At 47.7% G+C, this 14,359-nt stretch overlaps 1 protein-coding gene across 1 annotated transcript in view; it reads left to right on the top strand.

Annotated features, from left to right (window-relative positions):
- The window catches only part of PITPNA (phosphatidylinositol transfer protein alpha), a 35,325-nt gene extending 21,500 nt beyond the window's left edge, over nucleotides 1-13,825 (top strand). Inside the window, exons 10-12 of the mRNA XM_068976535.1 lie at nucleotides 650-772; nucleotides 10,287-10,355; nucleotides 11,275-13,825. Coding sequence (XP_068832636.1) covers nucleotides 650-772; nucleotides 10,287-10,331 — 168 coding nt within the window. The 3' untranslated portion in view covers nucleotides 10,332-10,355; nucleotides 11,275-13,825. The remainder of the gene's footprint in view (nucleotides 1-649; nucleotides 773-10,286; nucleotides 10,356-11,274) is intronic.
- The last annotated feature ends 534 nt before the right edge of the window (nucleotides 13,826-14,359 follow it).

Raw genomic sequence — 14,359 nt, 5'->3', positions numbered from 1 at the left:
AGAGTATCAGACAAAAGTAATAACATGTGTAAATGGGAGACCCAGGAAAACTGAGTAACGCCCCAGTGGCACCTAAGAAGTTTCTATGTCCTTCTCTCTGATGTGTGAGAGTCTGGTAAAATTGAGCAACATTTCATAGCTGCTGGCCAGTTTTATTTACTTATTTTTGGCCATGCCACGCAGCACGTGTGATCTTAGTTCCCTGACCAGGGATCGAACCCAAGCCCTTGGCAGTTGAAGCACAGAGTCCTAACCACTGGACTGCCAGGGAATCCTCCTGCTGCTGGTCAGTTTTAACCTGGTCTTTAGGCTCCAGAGACAAGGAAGAAACTTGGCACAGTCGTTTGGGGATCTTGGCTCATGGATTGCCTGTCTTGGCCTGACAAGGCGCTTGCCTTGTCTTGGGGCAAGCTAGGCACCACCCTCTCCCCGGGGGCTTGACTTGAGGCCATACCCATCAGAAATGTGGAGGCAAGGGTCACTGACCTGAGGGATTGGAGGACCGATCCAGATCAGCCCGTGGGGTACCTACAACTCCTCCCCCAACCTTCCCAGTACAGTGTGGGTGCTGGCATGGAGGGTGTGGGCAAGAGGGCTGCCACAGCGGCCCACACCTTCCGGTTCTAACTTGGGTCCCTCCTTTTTATAGCAAGAGAGGCGTCTGTTTACAAACTTCCACCGGCAGCTGTTCTGTTGGCTGGACAAGTGGGTCGACCTGACGATGGATGACATTCGAAGGATGGAAGATGAGACGAAGAGACAGCTGGATGAGGTACGTGGGAGGCCCGAGGAGACTCTGGGGCTGTCCGCTAGGAGACTGTCGTGCTGGGCAGCTCACTGAGGGCACCATCCTGTGGTTCTAGGAGCATGTCAGCGTCCACTGTGGGTAAGGTCTAATGCCAGGCGATATGGGAACTACAAGGAAGAAAGCAGCCTGTGCTCTTGAACTTGCAGTCTAGTCGAGGTCTTGGCATATCCAGAGAGACAGATATGGCGGGCTGTGCTGAACGCCAAGTGAGTAACACAGTTGCCGCAACGGCCCTCCAGAGCCGTGTGGGGGAGCCGTGCTGGGCTGCAGAGGCGGAGGTGGCCCCGGGAGGCGGAGGCAGGCTGGGCTGGTCCACGAATAGCACGCACGGAACCCACAGAGGACAGCGGTGGAATGCACACCACAACCCCTTTTTAACGGTGTTGGAGCTATTTTAGAGTTTAGAGCCTTTGCCCCCGCCTTTTTTTTTTTTTTTTTCTGGCTTGGCATGGTTCCCAGAAGGAGAGCTACCTGCTGCTCCATGGGAGCCTGAAGACCTAGCACCCCTCTTGCCTCCTTTGAGGAATTTGGGGCTGCTTGCCTGCAAGACTGCCTCTGAGGAGACTGTTAGTAAAGAGCACTCAGGCACCTACCAGTGTGAGGCATCATTCGGAGGGCTTCTCCAGGTCTCGGCCCATCTCCTGTGGTTCTCACAACCCCTGTGAGGGGGTGCCGCTGTTACCCACACTCAGGTGAGGAGGTAGAGGCGCTGAGAGTTCAAGGCCGGGCCCAGGGTCACAGAGCCTGCAGGTGACACAGTCAAGGGAGGAGGAGCTGTAGCACTCAGTCACTCGGCCGCTTCTCCTCCCTCTAAATGCCATCGGGGTCTCCCTCTTGCCTCTCGGGGCTAAAAATAAGGCAGGAAGCTCTGTTTCATCGGAACTGCCATCCATCTCTCCCTCCTTGCCCTGGGAGGGTTGGCACGGAGCCTGGTGTCTGGCAGACAGAGCTTTGCACAGCCGTGCCTGGCTTTCCAGCGGGCCCTCAGGTGAGACGCAGACCCAGGTCCAAGCTGCCCCCACTACACTGGTGCTCCCACTCACTGTGCTGGTCTTGATGGAAAGTGGGCCCACGAGCTCTTCCTTAGAGGGGGAGCCCCGTGGGGAATGGATTCTACCTTCCAGGATGACACTTCCGGGCTGACTCACTGGTTGCAACGGTTTGCTGAGTGAGTTCCTGTTGAAGGCAGATGTTTAAGTTATTCATTCAGCTGCAGTTCCAGGGAAGTGGCAGGATTTTGGACACAAGTCTTGCTTCTGCTAAAGATCTTCAGGAGGCGGTAGGTTTTAATGTCCAGAACTCTGGCGATTCTAACAGTGCAAGAGAGAAGCCTTGAATCTTGTGGTCACCTGAGTCCTGACCAAAAAAAAAAAAGAAACAAGTTACCAAATGGAGGAGCAGGGACAGAGCCGCTGAGGTTTTAGTCTGAGTGCCAGTTGCCTGTTGCTGCCAAGCCGGCCAGCATACCCCAGGGTCATGGAGACGTTGGCCAACAGCCAATGTTTAAAAACTCTTGGGGTATAAAGAGTATAAAACTCTTGGGGTCGGATTCGAATTCCTGGTGCTGGGCAGGCTGTCCAGGGGATCTGCTGAGCTGCCTCCCTTAGGGCCACAGCTCACAGGCACTCGTCCTCACAGAGTTCTTTTTCAGTCCCCAGCCCTCGTCTTTGTTTCTCCATTCTGTGGATAATTGTGCCAAAAGTTTGGATGATCTGTATTGTCCAAGATAACTGCAGATGCAGAAATCCCGCCTTGGAACTGGAATTTTTTAAATAGTTGGTGGTGGAAAAGAAAGCAAAACCGCTGGGGGAGACCGTGTTCTGACCCTGTTCGCAACTGCATGGGACCTTTGTGCTGACTGTACTTCTGGCTCACATGTCGCTTTCCTTTCTTATTTTTCTTCTTTCTAAAAATATTTTTATCAAAGTTTTACTTTCAGAGTTTTTTTTTCTCTTTCCATTTTTTAAAAGAAGCCACTTTACTGAGGTCTGACTAACATACAGAGAGCTGCACCTATTTAATGTGCCCATCTCAAGGAGTTTGCAGATAAACAGACATTCATGAAACTGTCGCCGCAGTCAGTACCATCACCCCACAAGTATTTTTATTGGTTTGACACTCAGGTAGTATCCCACACTTAGGAGGAAGACACTGGCTTCTTCTGCCCCATCCCCAAGGTTGTGGCTCCGGAAGTAGCCCCTTGCAATCCTTTTTTTTTTTTTTTGAACTTCCTGTGTTGGGGTATACATACATTAGCTCAGTCATGTCCAACTCTGTGACTGCATAGACTGTAGCCTGCCAGCCTCTTCTGTCTATGGAATTTTCTAGGCAGAAATACTGGAGTGAGTTGCCATTTCCTTCTCTAGTATTGGGGTACAGCCAGTTAATACATACTGTGATCACTTCAGGTGAACAGTGAAGGGACTCAGCCATACATATACATATATATATGAACCCTGTCATCTCTGATTTTCATTTCTTCCGTGGATAATTTTCTGGTTTTCTTAGGAGGTTAGTAAACACATCCCTTGTTGTTAGCTTAGTTTTGTGTCTGTATCATTAAGCTGTGTCTTTGAGTCTCACCGGGGTGGGTGGTTGGGCTGGTTGCCACAATGTCAGTAGTTGAGGTTGGTTCATTCTCATTCATTTTGCTCCCACTCGGTAGACACTTTAATCTGAAGATCTCTTCAGTTCTGGAAAATGTTTCTGTGTCCCCTGTTTCATCATTTTCTCCCCTCTGTCCTCTTTGTTCTCTTTCTGGAATTTTTTGTTTTTGTTGTTAGAAGTTGGGCATCATGAATCAACCTTCTAATTTTCTTATGTTTTGTCTCCTTATTTGTGTGCTTTCTAGGAGAGGTTTTCTGAAGTCAACTTTGTCTGCTCTATTGAATTGAAGACATTCTTAAGCACTGCTTGTTCTGGTCTTGGCATCACTTTCCTTTTCTGAAGCATGGGGTTTGGTTCTTGCATTTGGTTTTGAGGTCTCTCTTCCCCCTGAACATCGTTTCCGCTGAGCTCCTCTTCCCGTTGGACTTTGTGTTTCCTCTTAGGGGCTTCCCTCCGATGACTGGGGGTCCTGGGCTATCCATTCACAGTGAAGAGTGAAGCTCCAAAAAGTGGATGAAGCCCTCTGCATCAGTTGTTGTTATTGCTTTTCAGTCGCTCCGTTGTGTCCAGCTCTTTGCGACCCCAAGGACTTCAGCACGCCAGGCCTCCCTGTCCCTCACCATCTCTCAGAGTTCACCCACGTTCTGAATCAGTGCTGGGCTTACTGAAGGGTAGTCAGATGGTTCCACTGGGGCTTCCCACTTCCGGCTCCTGAGTCTGTTTTTCTTGGGCTGCTCATTTTGCTTCAAGAGGACACGCCAGCCTTTTTTTTCATGGGGCTGGTCAAGGCCAGCCTTCTGGGAGCTGATCTAGGGAAAGGCCCTGGGGGGCAGACTGAGAACCAGGGGAGGGAACACCAGGGCACGCCAGAGCCAAACTCTTCTTTATTTCCACTTGCAAAGATGTCACCCATTTTTCACCCAGCTGCACTCCCTCCATGTAGAGGCACCTGGTGCTGCCAGTGCCCAAGCTTCTGGAGAACCTGCGGCAGTAGTGGGTCCGCTCCCTGTGGGCCGCCCTCCTCACCTGCAGCTCCTGCTGCTCTGCAGTTAGTCACCGCTCCTCCGTCCTCCTTTCGTCTTCCAGAATGCTGTTTCCACCTCTTCCCTGCTGTTGTCTCCTCTGTTCTTATTGTCTTTGTAGTTTTCCATCTTTTTTTCTTTCTTTTATTTAAATTCCTTTACTGTCATCGTGTTAATCTTTGGGGGAGAAATAGCAGTAAATGCTTGTACTGCGTCCAGCCTGCCATGATTAACTGCAAGTTTGTGATAGAAATTATGACTGTTATTCTTTAAACCAAGGCATAGCAGTCTGGTGTGGGTGGGTTGTTTTGTGAGTTACAAGAGGTCACTATAAGGCCACAGTCACCCCTGCCATAACTCTTGTCCTCTGGGAGGTGAACCCGCCATTCTTGGATGAGGCTCAAGGATTTGAGAAGCAAGGGATCAAGAGATTAGTCCTTTGCCCTAAAAACAAAAATGTCAGGAAATGAGTGCCTGTGGGGGAGCAGTGGCTCTCTGTCCCCCTCCCTCCTCTCCTGCTCTTAAGAAACTCATAATCTCAAAAGTGGAAGAAAGTACCTTAAAGGTCATTTAGTCTAATTATGTGGCCAGTGCTTGAGTCTTCTCTGCCCTTTCCCATTAGCTTGTGCTTGAGCACCTCCTGTAATGGGGAACTCCCTGTCTTATGAACATGGCAGTCATAAATATATCTATCTATCCATATTTTTTAATTGAAGTATATAGTTGATTTGCAATAAGTTGCTTTTTTGTGGCTTACGGGATCTTAGTTCCTTGTCCAGGGGTTGAACCCAGGGCCATGACAATGAGAGTACCAAGTCCTAACCACTGGACTGCCAGGGAATTCCCACACAGTAACATACTTTATTATTAATAGAAGCTGACATTTATGAGGTCTTCCCACGTGCCTGTCACGTGTGGTAAGCCGGCATCTGACACACACTGTCACGACATCCTCTCGACTACCTGTGCCACAGGTATTCTTTGCAGAGAAGTTAAGGATACCTTCTAGTTCAGAGAACAGGTACCTCCTGGGCCTTGGTCATTAACTCGAGATAATGAGATGGGGAGAAGAGGACTCATCTTAAAAATTGTAAAAAAAAAAAAAAAACAAAACTTCATTTCCCTGTACTTTGGGATGGAGCTCAGAGGCTTCGTGGCACTCTTTGCTCTGTGGGCTCACCTGGCGGGCTTGTCTCTGAGCATCTCTGTAGACAATCTCCCTTTCCATTTGCTTGAGTCTGAATGTGCCTGTCTCTTTCTCATCCATTTAGTATGGATGAAGAGGGCCCTTACTCCATCCTCTGGCTTTTTGACTGATGAGTCACCATTACTTCTAGATTTTAAGTCTTAAACACTGGAGCAGTTACCTTTCAATTACCTAAACATCCCTGTGCAGTGAAGTGCACGATAATACATCCCAGAGTTCCTCATTTGGGATTGTGATAGACGAGGGTCTTCAGATTAAAACACTCAGTGCCTGGTTCACGTGCTGGGCTCTGGAAGATTGTATCTGAGATTCCCGTAATGCCTGCAGAGGGCAGAGCTAGTTCTTCTGAGGCCGAGGGATCTCTGTCTTGAGGCTGATGCTGTCCTTGGAGTCTTAATTCCCTCCGCCCTGCCCAGCAGCGATTGACCCCAGACCAGACCACCTGGAACATTGACCAGCATCTTGAAATAGGGGAGCACCTTTATTTTCTTTATAAATATTTAAATTTTTCGATATTAAGATAATATATAAGCATTAAACAGTTTTCAGGAAACTAAAAAAATAGAAAAAAATCACTTGTACTCTATTTAAAAACAACCACTGTAAACATTTTAAGAATTCTTACACACTTTTACTTAGGTCTGATGGTACTGTACGAGCCTGGGTGGTCCTCTCACCTTTCTCTAAACATTATAACAGCATTCAAACCAGGAAAAAAGTTCCTTCACATACACGTTTCTCACAGTAGCTACGTCTTGCTCTGTACTCTCTTGCCCGTGCTGGATTTTCCCTCATGTTGTTTGCAGGTTTTCATTGTTTATAAATAATGCCACAATGAGAAATTCCTATGCACTCCATTGTTTGGATAATTAGGATTATTTACTTAGAATAAATTCCTACAAGTAGAATTAGAGGATTTAAAATTCTTGTTACTTATTGGCAGATTTCTTCCCCAAAAGGCCGAACCTGTTTATAGAGGAGGTTTCTAAAGAAGTTCTAAGAACAGTTCCACATTTGCCTTGTATTTGTGTGCTTTCAGAACAGGTTTGTGGTTACTGTTCAGTGTCATAAGTGATTTTTTTTTACTGGCTTAAGTCTTCACTTAATTTCTGTTGGAGTATAATTGCTTCACAGTGTTGTGTTTGTTTCTGCTGTAAGCAGAGTGAATCAGCTGTCTGTACATATATCCCCTCCTTTTTAGATTTCCTTCTAGCTTGATTTACTGAACTTTTTATTTTGAGATGATTGTGAGATTCACATGCAGTGGTAAGAAATAATAGAGAGAGGAGATCTGTTTCTTCCAGTGACTACGTCTTGCAAAATGATAGTATGATATCACACCCAGGAAATTGACACTGATACTTTTACAAGTTCCTTTAAGTCAAAGGTGTATTTCATGCTTATAGGAAAAGCAATTTTCAAAAGATGGAAAAAATATTAAAAAAAAAAAGACCAAATAAATAAATAAAAATAAGTAGATGAATAAAAGTCCCTTTCTTCCGACCCCTGGCCTCTTTCCCTAGAGCAAAGCACTGCTAAAAAGAAACCCTCCAGGACTGGAGCTTCTGTTTTCACGTTCCTCGACTGTATGTATATAGATAGCCGGTAACGGCTTGATCCGAGGAACACTACAAACGTTAGATAAAATCTCTCATTTTAGGCCCCAGGAAACAGGAAATAAGCATTCGTAGAACATTTCATTATAAGAATGAAATAATGCATTTTTATTTTGGTGCACCCTCTGTGGGGGGACCTTGTCTTTGAGAGTAAAGGAAGCTATCGTGCTTCCTGATAGGAAGTTGCATTTTATTTCAAGAAATAGGAGAATAGGACCTGGCTTTGTGTTAGTAAATTCAAGTCAGGCAGTGAGCTCTCAGGGTCTACAGGTATCTGCTTGAGACCCAAAGAGCTTTGCTCCCATGATACTAAATCTTAGCCTCTTTGATTATTGAAAATGTACATGAATGGTCATTAGTGAGCAGATATGTAATGAGCCCATTTCTGTCTTCTTTCACATTTATTTATTTGGCTGGCTGTGCTGGGTCTTAAGTTGTGGGCACTCCAGATCTTTAGTTGTGGCATGTGGGATCTAGCTTCCTGACCAAGGATCGAACCCAGGTCCCCTGCATGGAGTCCTAGTCACTGCACCACCAGGGACGTTCCCATTTTTGGTTTGGGGGGTGGGGTGGGGGATTTGTAGTTATTTTGAAGGAGTTTCTTTTTTGTCGTTGTTTTCTGAAAGAGTTTCAAACTTAATGAAAATGACAAGAATACAAAGGAAAGGATAAGACAGCATCCACCAGAGCACCCTCTAGTCTCAGTCTGGCGCAGCCTCTGTTTTCTGGGAGTTCCATGACCTTGACATTCGTGGAGGTGATAGGCTAGTCATCTTGTAGACGGTGTTTCAGTTGGGGTTAGTCCAGTGCTTCTGCATGATTAGATCCAGCGTCTGTATTTCAGACCAAAGGATCACAGACTGTCCTTCTTGTCCAGTCCCAGTGAAGTTACCTTTGTTCACCTGGGTGTGGTCATCACTCTTGGGGTGCTGCTGACCCCAGACCTCGTAGGAGGAGGGATTTTAAATCTCTCTGATCTATTATGTTCACACAAATACTTCCAATTCCAGCCTCACACCACAAGGGTAACTTTCTGTCTTTTAAAAAATTTGACTCAAGAAAAATCGAGTTTGTTAAGCTCTTATAAAGTAATATATTAATTACTATGGATAACTGAAGTTATAGGAGCAATACAAATTTAAAGCTACCATTCAGGAAAGTGAGTTTTGAGCAAAATCTGCAGGAAAGAGGCATTCCAAGAGGGAGCTAGGAACTGTCACTGCTGTGGCTTCGGGTTCAGTCCCTGGTGAAGGAACTAAGATCCCACAAGCGGCTCAGCACCGCCAAGGAAAGAAAAAGATTTTGAGAAAACTCTAGCCTGAAAGACCGAGCTACGAGCTTAGATATAATCACAGTAATCATTATCAGTAGGGAGTGACTATCGGAACATCTGAGGAGGACCAGGAGGATGTTTTTCTCATGTTCAGGTTCCATGTGGGCTCAATGATTTATAATAGTTGGAGGGGGGCGCGGTAAACAATGGTCGTGGGTTTGAAATGTGGCAGGAAGTATATTCAAAGATGTTTCCCAGTGGAGAGCTACTACTGATGAGATAGTCTCTGAATAATGTGGCTGAAAGTCTAGTGAATAAAGCACAACTGAGGAGGCTGTAGCTTAAACATGCAGCTTCTTGAGTGTTACGCACACATATGGCATGTTTGCCATGCTATTTAGAACAAAGACATAACAGGGCTGATAACAGGTACAGTGTTCCAAGCACTCCTCTGTGCTAAGTACTCTCCCTGAATATCTTAACCTTCACTACAACCCCATGACATATGTAGTGTCTATTATTATCTCTATTTTTACTATTACAGAAATTGAGGCTTAGAGAGCAGTGAAGTAACTTGTTCAAGGTCACAATTTAGTGATGAAGCCAGAATGCGATCCAGGCAGTCTGATTCCAGCACTTATGCTCTGAGGGGCTCAAAAGTTGTTGAATGAGTAAAGATTGAACCTGGTGCAGAAAATTCATGGACAGTGAAGACATGTCTGATGGGAAGTTATAATAGACATATTATAGACATCCTGCAATTAGAACCTGTTTTCAAGTTGGAAAGGATTTGATAGCAATCGCCCACACGGTGTTCCCAGCAAGAAGTTGTGTCCACTGCTGTTGAAAGGTGCTGGGGACAGGGACCACTCAGTGCTCCCAGAGAAGACCCTGTCCTGTTCCCCAGCAGCCTCGCACTTCTGCCAAGCTGAGATCTGCTACCTGCACTCTCCATCCCTGTGCCCACTTGGCTGACTGGGCAGACTGGGCAGAGCCTCTTTTTTTTTTTTTTTTTGCTATGTCACACAGCATGTGGGGTTCTCCCCAACCAGGGATGGAACCTGCGCGCGCACACACACACACATACACACACACCCGCCCTAGAAACATGCAAGTCCCAGGCGAAGCCTCTAAGCAGAGCCCAGGAAAGGGAATTGCTGTTCCCTCTGCCTGAAATGTTCCCTGCCGCCGCCCCAGTACCCACAGGATTTCCTGCCTCACTTCCTTCAGGTCTCTGACGTCACTTATCAGAGAGGCCTTCCCCAGGCATCTCATAAAAGAGCACCTCCCCAGAGCCATTCTCCACCCCAGCAACCTGTAGCCCCATCTGACGTGGATTAGTTTCTCTGTCATCCCCTTACTTTGTCCCAGAATGTAAGCTCCCTGAGAAGAAACTTGGTCTGTTTTGGTTCATGGCTGAATCCTCAGGCTGGGATCCGTGCCTTGCCAAAAAAAAGATGCTTCATAAATATTTGTTGAATGAGTGAAAGAGAGGAGCCTCAGAACTAAACCCCAACACTGAGACGCAGGGGAGAGAACTAGAAATCATGGGCGGTGGGACCAGTGACAGAGCTGTAAACTGTGTGGCATTGGCCCTGTGTACGCAGAATTCAATTCTTCGGATTTGCTTTGTGCGCAAAATACATGCTCTACTATCCGCTGGCAGGCTTGAGGAGAAGGAGAAATTTGTACCTGTGGTGGAGTTCCAGCAGCAGCAGACACCTCCCATTTCTCCTGTTTCCTTCTGTTGCAGATGAGACAAAAGGACCCAGTGAAAGGCATGACGGCAGATGACTAAAGCCACTCCTCCCCCTCCTGCACCGTATGTACCAAGTTTCTCACTGAGCGCATCACAGATGCCAAAATCAGTCATCAGTCTGGGTCTTCGCCTCTTTGCTCATCCTGCCCTCTAGTCGTAATGATGGTTGTGGTGCCGGAGAGCTCTCGGGCTTCCACTGAAGGAGATGATGGCTTTCAAACCATTTCAGGGATCCATGCGATTGGATACAAATCCACTAGAGACGGGCAGGGTGGTGGGACGTGGGGCTGGGGAGGGGGCAGCGGATGGATGAGAATCAAAGCTTATCTGCACCTAATTACTCTTCCTCCCGTAAGGGGAGCCATTTCAAGTGGAAGCTGGTCTTCTGGTTGCTCCTTTACCCCCTGGACCAGAGCCGTTCCCTGCCCCGCCCTTGGAAAATTCGCTGGCCAGCTTTTCCTAGTGGTCCTCATTGGGTCTGGTGCTTCATTTCCTTCCTCTCTGTACCCTCTGATCCCAGACTGTCCCCATCGGAGACAGCACCTTTCAGGTACTGGGAGAGTATTTCTGCCCAGGCCATAGGACCAGGTTGGGATGTCCCTTGTTGCACGTGGTTACCCCTTCCCAAGATCCTTCCTTCTGTCAGCTCCCAGAGCCTCCAGACTTGCTCTTACTCCAGCAGCTCAGAGGGGCTTAGGCACAGAACGAAAGGCCTGGCTGGCCCTGCTCCCCATCTGGCTCTGAGAAAAAATAATGTTATCCAATAAAACCTGGCTGCCTAGCACGGGGGTAGGGGCGGGACTCAGCCGCTGTGCTGCAAACCTGTGCGTTTCCTGCCCCACACGCTTGAGGAGAACTTCCGGGAGATGAAAGTGTAGGACAGGATGGGTGTTGGCCTCGCCCCCCGCCCTCCGCTGGCGTCCTTCCTCCTTTTGTAATTCCCCGTCCATGGTTTAGTGTTTCTGTTTTCTTTCTCTTCCAGTTTTGCAAGACAGTGGTCAACAGGAAGGCCCAGCAGCTCCACGCTCCCGAGTGACAGGCCATCTCCGGACGCAGCCTTCTGTGCCCATTCTTCAGGCAACTCTGACCCCTTACCGTAGCTAATTCTAGATGCCCTTTACTGTTGTGAACAAATAGACCGTCTGGTATTATGCAGCCCGTGTGAGCGGGAACCTGCCCCTCTGAGATGTGTGGCGTTGTAGGCGGCTGTATTTACAGCGCCTCCCTCTCCAACCATTGTGTTCTTGACCCATTTCTGTGTGCCCTCCCCACACCCCCTTTATTTCCAAGTGACATTTTTAGTCTTTGAAAATAGCTACCTTTTGTGATGTGGTGATTTAAATGATTTACTTTGTTTTCAACCTTGGGATAAACTGAAGTGTTTGGCTTCCTGGGCAGGTCTTTGCAATTTTGAGTGCTTACAGGGGGAGAGGGAGAGGGGATGAGGCAGAAATAGATTTGTTTCCCCCCCAGTTCCACAGAACATCAGTGTGGCTTTGTAACTCTGATCTCTGCTCCCAGGAACCCACTGTTAAGAGTGCTCTAGGCACCATGGAAGTACCCAAGGCCCAGCCAGTCTGTTTTGAAAATTAAACAACAGATAACCCCTGCCCCAGGCATCACATCTCTGGTCACTCGTCTTAGAAATACCTATGGCTCCTTGGCCCTCCTGTTGCCCACTCTGTCTGAATCTCTGCAGAGCCTGTAATATGCCTGGGTCAACTCTACCTGGAGGGGACTGTCCAGCGTGGCCCTTAGAATTGAGTCTGCCCCTGTATACCTAATAGTGTGCCCAGCCCCTGCCCCCATCCCCAGGAGCTCTGTGTCCATACTCTTCTTCCCTTTTGGGCTGGTGCTGCCACTCAGCAATAACCCCCTCCTCTCTGTGCTTTCTTGGATTCCTGTCCTCTGTCTGAGGCTGGTCAGGACACAAGGGGTCTTGATCTTTTCATGCTGCACAAAACAAGCATGCAGAAAGCTTTTTCCCAGAACACGTTCCCCCCTCCTCTCTAGTGGCCAGAAAGGAATTTGGGGATCAAGAGCTCAGCTTGCCCTGCCCCCACGCAGAGTTCTGCCCTGGACAATTGAGAGCCAGAAGTGATCGCAGTGGCGAATTCTACCAAAGTTGGCTGGTGTGAAAGTCTAGGCCTGCGGAGGAGCAGAGGCTGCTGAGGGTTTCCTAGTTGCCTGTGACTTGGCAGCGCTGGAGTACGCCTTCCCGGTGGGAGAATCTGAGATAGCCGTGGTGTCACTTGACATCTCCCAAGCCTCGTGAAGTTTGTTGGCCAAATGTGCAGTGACTCAAGCTAACAAGAGACCAAATCTCTGTTGGGGGAGCGAGAAGCAGAATGGGATGATCTGTCCTTAGGTTTTTGTCAGTTTGTTTTGCCTTACTGATTTCTAAGTGCAATAAGGGAGTGTCACGCCTGGGACTTCCTGATGGCTGCTTCCCTGTGGCCCCCCTGGGGCAAGGGGTTGGGGGGACAGGTTCAGCGTGGTTAGCTCCTGCCTTCACTGAGTCCCCTCTGGGACCACGAGATACCCCAACACACCTTCCTTTTAGTCTCCACACTTTGTGGGGTCTATAGCAATGGGTCTGGGGCAATTCAGTTGGTTTATTAGCAGCCCAACTGCTGGTCGTATTTGACAGGGAAAGTTGAAGTGGCATTCCTACTGGAGAAAAATGTAAATGTTTTCTTACAAGTTCTGTAATAGGTGTAATTATATTTGTGCTTAAAGCTTTCCCTTCATTCATCAACTAAGTGAAGTCCAGATGTGCGTTAGCCTGGGAGAAACTAGCAGTGTTAATGTAAACAGACTATTGTTTACGTGGTTTGAGGGTCAGCAGATGTTGGTCTCCTTCCTTCAGTTCTTCTCTGAGATTCATACATATCACTCCAACTTGGGGAGCAGCGGGGGCTTGCTCTCTGTGGGCCTTTTCTCTAGCTCCACCCGCCTCCACCAGTTGCCCCAGCTCAGCATCCGTGTGAGCCGAACTAGAATTTTCAGAGGTCAGCTGGATCTGGGGCTCCAGTCCACGTCAGCGTAAGGAGGGATGAGCCTGGTCTATTCTGTCCCCGTGGAGAGTGTCGCTGCTGGACAATGATACCTTTTAAGTACCTCCCTTCCCTTCTTACCCTGCCCAAACTGACAGTACTCAGAGGGGCTTCAGATGCAAGGCTTAGCTCCAAGGGTAGTCTTTGAGGATATGCCATGCCCCTTCAGACCAGCTGCTTCCACTGGATTCCCAGGGCCGCAGGCCCAGTTGGAAGCAGCGGTGCCTCTGGGGGGAGGAGGGGTGCTGGGCTCTGGCCTTCTCACAGAGAGGCGCAGGGCACAGGGTCAGTATTGTGGGCACGCGTATATCTTCCCCAGTTCTCTTACAGTCCCTGCTGGGACTCCCTGACTTATTTTGGTTGGTTCCTAGTGCTACTTCTTTTACAAAATACACTTTGTAGACCTGATTAGATTACCTTGTTTATTTAATGTGAGTTTGTGCCTTTTTGTCTCAATCTTCCAATACAGGTATATTGGGGGGAAAAAAGCAGTCTAATAAAATCCTAGACAGAGCTGTCTGGAGTCCAGCTTATTGGTGATGTTCTCATGTCCATTTTACAACTAAGATATCCTCAAACTCTTGCTGACATCCCCCATTTTACCAGGGAAGGATTAGAAAGATCCAAGATACCTCTAGAAATTGTGGCACGTGGATTTCTGTAAACTAAGACAATCGCTCATCATTTTACTTAGACAAACATCATATACCTGAAAGTATTTGGGCCATGTTCTACTGGTAGTATTTGCTTCTTGCTTTTGTCTCCCCTACTCCACATCTCCCTTTATCCTTCCTACCAAGCAAAACATTTATTTAAGGGAATTCTTACCCTGGCTTCTGGGTCTGAACCTTACGAAGCTTGTTTGTAAAATTGTCGTGCATTTCTCTTGGGAGAGTCATGGTTCTCATCAGATCTTCAAAGCAATCCCATGCGCGGTCCTGCCCCGCACCCCAAAAAGACTAACGCATCAGTGATTTGAAGGAAATCATCTTTGGCACAGTAAATAATCTT

Source organism: Capricornis sumatraensis, chromosome 8 (genome assembly GCF_032405125.1).
Source record: "Capricornis sumatraensis isolate serow.1 chromosome 8, serow.2, whole genome shotgun sequence".
In the NCBI taxonomy this organism is placed as follows: domain Eukaryota; kingdom Metazoa; phylum Chordata; class Mammalia; order Artiodactyla; family Bovidae; genus Capricornis; species Capricornis sumatraensis.
This window is presented reverse-complemented; position numbering and strand designations above follow the sequence as displayed.